This window comes from Geospiza fortis, unplaced genomic scaffold (genome assembly GCF_000277835.1).
Source record: "Geospiza fortis unplaced genomic scaffold, GeoFor_1.0 scaffold279, whole genome shotgun sequence".
NCBI lineage: Eukaryota > Metazoa > Chordata > Aves > Passeriformes > Thraupidae > Geospiza > Geospiza fortis.
The window spans coordinates 892,637-903,413 of NW_005054352.1; the positions used below are offsets into that span (position 1 = coordinate 892,637).

A 10,777-nucleotide genomic window follows, 5' to 3' on the forward strand; every position below is an offset into this window, starting at 1 on the left:
AAGTGCAGCTGGAGGAGAAATTGCAGCTGGATCTAAGGGAAAACATTTTCCCAGTGCATATGGTGACATGCTAGAACAGTTCCACTGGGAAGGAGTCTCCATTATCAGAAATTTTTTGAACCTGACTATGAAAGGTGCTTAGCATCCTCAGCCAGCTTTATGTAGAAGCTGCTGTGATCAGGAAGCTGGACTAGATGACTTCCGTAAGTCCTTCCTAACCTAAATTACTGTATAGTTTATGTTATACTCTCAGGAATATTTTTTTAGACTCATTTGTCCTTTTGCACTAGAAGCAGAATGAGTGTTGTATCATCTAGTGTAGAATGCATAAAGATTAATTATCAGAAAACTGCAAGATTAATTTTCTAAATCCCCTCTAATAAGCTACTTTATGCCCTTCATTGTTGACAATTTGCTCATTTTAATCAAATCCTAAGCTTAAACACTTATCTAGACTTAGCTTTTAACCACTGAAGCAAAAATCCCAATTACAGACAAGAAAAGCGCAAGCTGCAGAAGCTGAACCTGCTTCAAATCACAATACCCTCAAAGAGTAAGATGTCTTTAACAGACCAATTGAAACAGTATGATTTCACATAGGCTTTGGATTACTACAGCTCTTGAAAGGACTAAAATAACTGTGACATGGCTATGTAATTAGGACTGGAAGGGAAGTTCAGATCTAGGGAGTCCAGATTTTGTGAGCTACGATGAAGAAATCAATTTATAAATCTGAAAGCAGATTAATACCGAACTCTTCTGAAAGAGCAATGTGAGTACTTAAGTGTTCATTTAGTGCTTAGCATAAAATAATTTATCAAAAGAAAAGGCAGTACTCAAATACAAGCAGTTCAGTGCCACTTCTGCAACTACTTTAACCATACTAAGCATGAAGTTCTTAGACTTGAAAATTAAGGGTAACAGTTGCCATGAAAGCGTATTAATTACACTTGAAGACAAGAATTTGCCAGGTGCTGGGATTCATAAGCCAGGCTCTTTTATGCAATAACTACTAAATCAGAATTTATAAACAAAACAAAGCCGAGCCATTTAACTTTATGCCTATTCACAGGCCTTTTGAAAGCACGTTAGACAACCTAGAAGCGAACCTCACAAGGCCAGACGCGCCGGACCTTTCCCTCTTCCAGCAGAGAGACGGGCCTGATCCGCTCCCGGCCGCGCCAAAGGGATCAGATGTGACCGGCTGGAGGCCGGGGATGACCCAGGCTCCGCCACGGCCTGACGCGCCCCAGGTTCCACCAACAGCTCCCGAACGTGGGACAGCGCGGCCCTGAGGGATCCCCACCCGCGCTCCCGAGCGGGGGAAGCAGGAAAGCGCCGTGCTCGTACCGACCTGAGAGCCAGGCTCATCGTAATCACCTATGTCTGATTGGCCGAGGGTCGATAAACTCCCGCCTGCGAGTCCTAGGCGCTCTGCTATTGGTTGAGATCCTGCCACTCAGGGCGGAAGGGGCGGTCCCTGCTGTGAGGGGGCGATGGCTCCCGGCGGTGCCTTCGGCCGCTGAGCTCTTTCTGCTGCGAAACGGGCAAGATGAGAAAGTTTTCCTAAGAAAGGATGTTTCTTGATATTTGATCTTGGTTTTCAAGCCTAATCAACAAGAAAGACGATTTAATCCTTGAAACAGATAGACGCTACAAAGCAAGCTTAAAGTGATGTCCAGCCGTTTTAAAGAATAATCTTTTGCTGGAATTTCCTTGTTAAGGTCTAGGGCACGACGTGTTTCCGTGATGTCAGACAAACAATTCAGAATTTCCTGGCCACAAGGACATTTGGCAGAACCCCTAAAATACGGAAGAAATTATTAAAGGCAACTCAGCAAGTGTGCTGAGTCAGCTCCAGTTCCAGCAGACCACTTACCAAGCTGCCCACCGACTCAAGGACGGGGAATGTGGACTAATTAGCATGAGAAGGAAGAGAATAATTAACAACAGAAGAGATAGAAGAATAATAATTAATAATAGAACTATGTAACCTGAAGCTAATGAACATTAATGCATTTGTTTGCTAAAATGTGTAAATACTAAAGAGTTTTGATAGTTGGCGTGCTTGATTCATGGAATACCATGCAGCACCCAGGCTTGTGCAACTCTGAAATAAATAATCCATGTCTCCCTCAAATGTGTAATTATTGGATTATTGCACACTGGGTAGCAAATCTGATTTTTGTGGTCAACACTTCTACTGGCCTCGCTGCAGCCTGGGTGTGTGGTGGCTGTGTCAGAACTCCCCGTAGCCCCAGGGCCTGCTCACTACTGCTCACTCCGACTGTTGGAGGTGCGGTGGGCTGTGGAGAAGCACAAAAATGCAGCATTTATAGAAGCATTTCTGGCACTTGTACAGATTTTGCCTTACTAAAATTTTGATTGAAAGCAATATGTACTGTGGCGAGACTGAAGACCTTAAAGTATAGCTCCAGTTATCACTGACACTAATATTTTTGTGTCTTGCAAAACAGTCAGTGAATCAACATTACATATTTGTGTGGAGAAAATGCTCCTATCACTGGTGAGAAAACTCAGATTTGTGCAAAGTGCTGCCTCAATGCTCTGGTCTGTGACAAAGTAATTGTCACTGTGCCTTGCTTCATAAGCAAGGGCTGTTTCATAACTAGCTTTGACAACATAGTACAGTGTTACGAACTGGACCATGATGATATTCAGATCCTTGCTAATACTATGTTACGCAGTCTGGCTAGATAGACTGAAAATTTTTAGGCAATGAAAAGTTCCTTCAGTCCTGACAGCATGTCTTGGAGATATTTTGCATCTGTGTTTCCAGTAATAAACTTTTTCTGCATTTACACTGAGTACAGTGAGTTGAATATGTAGAGTTTGGCTTGCTCAAGATACATTTTTCCTGAACAAAGTCAAGCAGAGATGAAACTTACTTTGCTGTCTATTCATATTATGCCTGGTCCACTGATCAAACAGGCAGAGGCAAGAGGTTTGTAATTGATCTCTGTTTACAGATGGTAGCTTTGCGACTAAAAGCATAAATTACTGGCAGGTTTGACCCTCAACATGTACTGTGGTGCAAATATAACCACAGATTAATTTTTTTTGTGTGTTTCATAGAACACATTTATTTGTCCAGAGATAAAAGGAAGCATTAACCAAATGGTGAGTGAAGTGTGGGAAAGTAGCACCAGGAGCCCCCAACTGCACCAAGAGCCCCGAATTGTGTTGATTCATCCCCACTCTCATCTCCTCTGTGTGCTGATCCTGGGTCTCAGCATAGGGGCCCTTGGTTCTTGCCTGAGCTGTACTGGGGTTATTCCTGTTCTTGCACTGTGTGCTGCTCTTGCTGACATACTTACCAGAGTTCGTGGCCTGGCCATGAACTTGAGTCATTACCTTGCCATTGTCTGCAGTCACTGGGCTGCTTACAGGTCAAGTTACTTTGCAGGGAGGTCACAATCCCTGCCTGTGTTATGACTGCGCTTCGCTTCCAAGCTGTCCTCCCTCAAGGTGTACCCATGCCCTGGCTGCTCTGTGTCAAGCAGAGTGAAATACCTGATACTGATAGTCTGGGTGTGCTTCTGGGAACTGGAGATCCACATTCAGGTCCCTACTTCTAAATTTATAAGCTAAAAAGTTGCTCCAGAAACCAAAGTTACACTCTTCGTACATTGATTTAAGTTAGCAGCAGTGCTCTTACTGCATGTGAAATGGAGATGCAAAGAATTCCAAAGAGAAAAGACAGGCTCAAATAATAGTATCTAAAAATACGGTGGTGGTAGCAATGACTTATAAATCCTTGAGTTTTCAAAGTTGGCTAAACCCATCCTAAAATGACCTCTTATGAATAGAGTTGGTAAGTTAGAACAGCACTAGCCTTTTCCTCACACATACATATTGTCAGCTCAATAAGGAAAATAATTAATAATGAAATATACTTAAAGATGTTACTGGCTTTTACTTAATTTTCAAACTCATCTATTGCTTTTAAAAAGTCATTTGTGGGGCTGTCTGCCAGGTCTGTCTTCCCTTGGAGTGAAAATAGATTCTTCTGTCGTCCTAATTTATTAGTATTTGAAACTATCCTAGCACTCTGTTATCCTAAAGTGAATTTGAGTGTGGAGAAGACTATAAACCTCATCCCAACTGCTCAATATCAGATCACATATCAGAACTGTAGTTAAATTAATCCTGAATTTTTTAAAGGAGAAGTTGGGTAAGATTTCATGCAAGTCAAGAGAGTTCTGTTCATGTCACTCTTAGAACAAATCATATGTAAAAGTACAAAGCCATATTAAAAACATACCAAGTATCATTGCCAGTTTGATGATTGTGCATGCATTTCTTTGTGCATCTGGGCCAAACTCCTGGGAAATACCTGGCACAATCGCAGAAGTGTTGCCTAAGTTTCTGAGCCTTTTTCCATGTCAGGTCCTTTTGAGTTTTTGTTTTGTTTTGGTTTTTTTTTTTTTTGGGGCGGGGGGTTGGTTGTTGGTTTTGGTTTTTATTTGTTTGTTTGGGTTTTTGAAGTTTTTATTGTTTGTTTTTCCAATTTTAATTTCTGTTGAGTGCCTCATTGCCTCCCCAGGACTCTGTTGGGCATGTGTGGGAGTATGCAGTTAGCTCTAAAATAATTTTTTAACCAGTAATTTTTAAATTATTGTGAGATTAGTCTATCTAATAAAATCTGAGTCGTTAGGAGTAACCAGGCTGAAGATGGTTTTAGGTAGCACAGTAAAAGCAAGGAGCAGGCTTATAACACCGCTGGTTTCCTATTTTGATATTCGAATCTGTTATTTTCATGGTAAATGCAGCCCCCGCCCGACTTGTGGCCACCCGGTCGCTCCCCGCAGCGCGGCGCTGGCGCGGTCAGCGGGCGGGACAGCGAGGGGACATTCCCACCCTAGGGGCACTGCACGGGAAGGGGCATCCCGCCCCTACGGAGCCTGCACGTGCAGTAACAGGCTTTGGGGTAGGATCCCACTACGCCAAGCAACGCGCGGCTGTGTAAGCCAGTAAAGTGACTTTGCAGCATTCTGGAGTGCCTGGACTACTGATGCACCTCGGAACGGCCTTCTGACTGCCCTGAGAACCCCGTGCAATACAGCTAAAATGTATTGGCTAGCAGCTCCCTCGTGTAATAGTTAACGTAAAATAAATTTAAAACAGAACATAATGAATTTTTTTTCATTGCTTCTCGATAATTTCTATACTTCCTAATTCAATTTGAAAGTGAAAGGACTTTAGATGGACTAGTGGTATTTTGGGTAATACATGGTTGAATTTTTAGACCCAAGAGGTACTGCTTACTGATTTACGTTACATGTGCATTAATTATAAACAGGAACTTGGACCACTGTTGGTTGAATGCTGAGACCTAGATTTTTAACATTAAATATTAATAATTCCTCCTTTTCTTCCACCTTTATCTCCCTCATGCTCTCCTTAACAGACTTGCATTACTTTGTTTTTCTTTGGCTACAGATGTCTGCTCTTACAAGGCAAAGTGCATGTACAGTGTGTAAACATTTTTAATGCAGTTTCTTTCTCAGAAGTATAATTCTGCTAGGTACTTGTAAATATAGTCCATCTAGAATGAAAAGTGCTTCTGTTGAGAAATACCTAGAAATTATTACTTAAGTGCATAGGATTATGATATTTTATTATGATAATACATGAAAAAAATTAATTATGTGCAAACTGTAGTTTAACATTGTAACAGCCTTGACAGATTACAGAACAAAACTCCCATCTGGTTTTTGTATCAATTCCCCAGTCTACTGAAAACTGCATTAACATATATTTAGATGTTACTAAGAAATCAACACAGTTCTAAACGCTCACATGACACACTATTTAAACTTACAATGCATTTTTAAGATATTTAATCCAAGTAGTGTTAAAGGACCACTGTCAAACTCTTATGATTAAAATTTGTTAAGTCTTAACAAAAATAATCAGAAACCACACTCTTAAGATAATTTAAATATTGTTTATCTAGTAGTGAATTTCTTGTAATACAAAAAATAATTTCATGAGTCAAAAAACTACTTTCGTTTGGATAAGCAGTAGTTTACTAAAAAACTGCACTTTGGGTTACGTGCATGTAAAGTTCATTTCTGAGCTAGGAAATTATCCCCTGGATTTTGGTAAAGTAAAAAAGTCAAAGTTTTGGTTACATACTTAGTGGACTTAAGCATAGCTTAATAGGGCATGTTGACAGTGATCTGACCATTTAAGGATCTTTGCTGATAGAGATATTGAGCACAGATTTAAACACAAATTATGGAGGATGGAGGTTATTCTTTCCTTCTGAACTGATGTTGCCTGTGAGTCTTCTCGTGAAAGCTCAGGCTTTAAAATATAGTAAAATCTGGCTTCAGAGATTCTAATATTGGATCAAATAAACAAACTGATAGAAGTATAACACAGAATGCTAATTCAAAGTGATCTTACTTTTCTAGTGAACATCTGCAAAACTTAGCAACTTGACATCCATATTGGAGGCTTTGGATTTCTTGGTGACTGCTTTAACGCACAGGGTTACCACCAGGGCTCCCAGAGTCTTCACAAAAGCATTGTTTAAAAAGAATGATTATTACTGGTGTTACACCACTGTCAACTAATTTGCAGGAATTCAAATACTGTCAGGTAACCTGCGACACCATGGCATCCTCCAGATAACCAGTGTAAGCTTTAGAGATTTAGAGGTGTATATACCTTCAGCCTGCTTCCCATGCTGTTTTTGTATTTCTTCCTCTGCCAACTGAGGCAAAGATAAACACCTCTTGGTTTTATGATACAAGTCTACCCACTGAACACTCCTCACATCATACACTGATGTACATGGATTTGTCAAAAAAAAGAGACTGTGAACTGACTGGTAACAGGTTTTTGAAGTGCTGCATCTCTGCACATGGCCTGCCCACTGACAATTTTGCTTCAGCTTGGAGATAGGCACTTCTAAGAAGAACTAGGCAACAATCAGTACAAATCCTGGCAAAGAATATATTCACAGCAAAGGCAGGAGCGCAGTCATCTACGAAAAGGAAAAAGCCTTACCTAAGATACTCGCTTTTACCATTTTTAGACAGAGATGCTTTTTAAATTTTGTAATAGGCTGGTCTTTTTTCCACAAGAATTTGCATCTATTTAGAAGGCTATCAACTTCCTCTCCCTCATGCCTTAGACAGAGCACAAACCTCTGGCTCCCTTACTATTGGCTATGATGGGGGCAAAATCTTCTGCATGAAGTGAAAGCCAAATAAGAAAAGTTAAACTGCACTAAAATTTGAGAGAAACATTTGCAGTCTTTTTAGGAACATATATATGTCTATGTACAAAAATAAATTCTGACAGTGTCCATTTAAAAAAGTTAAATATATACAAACTGTTAGAATAATTACACAAACTAACCATTTCAGCAGCTTTTAAATATCACACATTCAATTTTCATAAGCAAATTGCAATGCTATTTAACATTTCTCAATATATTCAACATATTTTTTGGAACAAACTCAATGCAACACACTTTACATTTCAGAACAACCATGTGCAGCACATACTTCAGATGCAAACAGTAAACCATTTGAGTTACATTCACTTGATGATAAAAAGTGTACTGGCTGCTTAATGCAGCACCTTCACTATGGCAAGGTCATGTTAAAGTCTCAATCCCTCCCCTAACACAGATGATTAACAACCAAGTTACAACACTGTCACATAAAAATATCCTTTAGCATAAACAAACGCTTTAAGTTTGTCACAGTTCCCTTCTCTCAGTTTTCCAGAACAATAAACTCTGCAAATATTTTTATAAGCTGATCAGAAAAAAATAAACACATCCAGCAAAATCTCAGTCCACTTTGTACAGGGTAATGTAACACATTAATTCACTATTCACAAATTGTCTAATTGCTAACTCACAAGCCTACAAGCAAAACAGTTCCCTAGCCAATGGTGAGTGAGAGTGCTCCTGCTTGCTCCCTCTCACCTGGTGCAGTGGTTCCCTGCACCACATCAGGAAACATGAAAGCCTCAACAGTCTGTCTGAACCAAAAGCTTTTATAATAAACTGATGTATCTGTGACTTACAGCTTGAAAGTTTGGTCTATAGAATTTCCACGTGTTTCTGTATTCTAAAGAAAATGGCAAACGAGTACTTTGCAAAGATAAAGCTTCAGGTGGTGAGTGGTGCAGCAGATAACCATGCCCACAGGTGGCAATGCCTACAGAATTATCACTTTCTGCTCACTGACTCCTGCTCTGACCTAATGGCACTGCTCCTACCACACGCTAGATCTTAGCAAGAGCTCTCTTAGGTCAAAACCTGAGCAGGAGGTGATGAATAATTACAAGTCTAGTACTATATCAACAAGGTTTCAAGCATGAATGTAAAACCTCTCCTTTTAGTATATATCCATCTGCCAGAGTTGTAACAAAAATAAAACAATATATTTCAATTTAAATAAATAAAAAAATGTATTTCAATAAAACAATATATTGCAATACATGTAAAAACATGCTCTGAAAAAATAGAAAGAAAAACTATAGCTTTGGCTAAAGCTAGTAGTTTACAAAGTTATTATAAAAATATGAATAAAGGAGGAAAAAAGAGGGACAATGTTTTAAGCTCACCTATATCAATTGGCCATCTTTTTGCTAACACATACTGCTTCTACTTGTTATTGATGCTTTCACAACCCATTTGGTTTTACAGCATGTGACAGATCACACAAAACTGACTGTCACTGAGAAGTGATTCTTGAATTTGCAACACGAAGTGCTATGCTTGCAATAGATCTCATAGCACACGTAGAGATCTTGTGACAGATTCCAGCTTGGGAAATGTAGTTGGAAGCTAACCGATACAGCCTTTCAGCTCCAAATATGTTAAAGTGCCCAGGCAGTACCTTCTCCACAAGACCTCTATCTACTAACTCCATCAGGCGCTGGCAGCTTGCAATGTAGTCACTGATTCTGCTGTACGGAAGCCAATCGATCATAGATCCATCATACACCACATCTCCGCTGAACAAAATCTTCCGGTCCTTGTCATGTAAGCAAATACTACCTCGTGAATGACCAGGCATGTGCATGACAGTGAGCTGTCGATCTCCGAGGTTGATCACGTCCCCTGCAAACAGATTTGTTACAGGAAATTGTATGCATTTGCCATGTTTCTTAAATGACATAGAGAGAACTACCTACTCATATGCAGAGTTGATACATACTACCTATTGCAACAATGGCAGTGGCGCATTTATTTTCTTCATGAGTGCCAAAGTAGTGTCCAAAATACAAGCTTAGCAAAAAGGTATTTTCCAATGATACTAACGGTTAACACAGGCTTGGGTTGTATTAATGGAATAAACTTACATTCTAATAAATTGCACAATGTGAAAAGCAATGCAGCAGAGAAAATGAAATGGGAACAAACAGAACACAACTAAGCTGGTTCTTCGACAGTTTGCAAAGAACGTATTTCACAATTTATTATAATTTTACCCTTAGAATTCCTTTAGAATTGCACTGCTGTTACTCTTAAAAGGCATAAGGCTAAAACATAAATTGTTGGAGGAGAACCAAGACAGGTACACACCTGTCTTGACACACTTTCTTCACTTCATTCATTAAGATATAAAAATAGAACTTTCTTACCATTAGGTCATCTTTTTGACAGCTTAAATGTGAACGCCTTTTAATTGTACCAGCCACTGAACTGATATTTGCGACTCACGTCTCAGTTAACGTCTTAGAAATTCTGATGCTACTTTGGCAGCCCGTGTACTTGCGCTTTGACAAAAGTATTTTTTTTTAAATAATCCTCCCTACTTTTTGAGGAAAAAAAACAACTTAAACTTCTATTGATTTACTACAGTTAAATGTCACTATAGTTATTTAACTATTACTGTAGTTAAATGTCATCCAATCTTTACTGAAGCCTTCAGTAAGTTCAGTTCTGCTTTTCCAGCACCTATGTGGAATGGCCTAAAAAAGCCAAGAAAAGAGTAAGCACTGTGCCTAAGGTGCTTACCTGTCTGACACCCGCTCTTTAACATCTACTGAACAGTACTGCACAGTTTAGGTGTTTTGTTACCAAAAAACCTAGTCACTGTCTCCCATTAGAGACTAAATGAGCTTTTTTTTATCTGCAACAAGCCACTTCTGTAAATGCTACATCAGTAACAAGTGATTTTTTAAATTTTACATAAGTCAGGTAAAATTCAGTAAATGTATTTACGTAAAATTCACGTAAATTCTGTAAAATAAAAACTATTCTCAGCAGATATTTCAGGAATTGTTCTGTTAACTGCACTTTCCATGTTTTGACAGCTTATAAACAACAAAGATCCCCAGATGTCAGAACATGACCTGCTGACATACCGTTTGAAGCCTAAGGATAAACCTGGGGTACTCAATTAGTCACCTAAAACATTGCTGAGTGATTCTCATTCTAGATGGAAAAAACCCCAGCCGCCAAAACCTTCAGAACTGGTAGAAACAGTTTAACCCAGTACGAGTCTTTTTGGTCCCATGTTGACTGCGGGTGGCTTTTAGGTCCACAAGAGTGACAAAATTAATCGATTTGATTATTTTATACGAGGAGCTGGGTAAACCAAGAGGTGCTCAGCAGCAAAGCAGCTGCTCTGTAATACCCAGAGCACTGTGCCCCAGCAACCCTCGGCGCGGCGAGGCCGCCCCTTACCCTCGTGCAGCAGGCGACTGGGCCGGACGGGGGGGACGCGGAACTGCCGTGCGCTCCAGCCGGGCCACGGCGGTCGCGCCACCTCCCGGT

At 39.9% G+C, this 10,777-nt stretch overlaps 2 protein-coding genes across 2 annotated transcripts in view; both read right to left on the minus strand.

Moving 5' to 3' along the window:
• Window positions 1-1,371, minus strand: part of CETN3 (centrin 3) — a 10,736-nt gene extending 9,365 nt beyond the window's left edge. Inside the window, exon 1 of the mRNA XM_005423413.1 lies at window positions 1,355-1,371. Within this exon, the coding sequence (XP_005423470.1) occupies window positions 1,355-1,371 (17 nt within the window). The remainder of the gene's footprint in view (window positions 1-1,354) is intronic.
• Window positions 1,372-7,256: 5,885 nt separating this feature from the next.
• On the minus strand, window positions 7,257-10,771 carry MBLAC2 (metallo-beta-lactamase domain containing 2). Its single transcript, XM_031058947.1, has 2 exons — window positions 10,688-10,771; window positions 7,257-9,115 (listed from the first exon to the last, which is right to left on the minus strand). Exon 2 carries the CDS (start codon window positions 9,075-9,077, stop codon window positions 8,727-8,729), a length of 351 nt encoding a protein of 116 aa, XP_030914807.1. The 5' UTR covers window positions 9,078-9,115; window positions 10,688-10,771; the 3' UTR covers window positions 7,257-8,726.
• Window positions 10,772-10,777: the final 6 nt, after the last annotated feature.

What these genes read in the sequence shown, in the direction of transcription:
- MBLAC2 (XM_031058947.1), bottom strand. Translation starts at nt 9,077, where the DNA reads ATGCACATGCCTGGTCATTCACGAGGTAGTATTTGCTTACATGACAAG.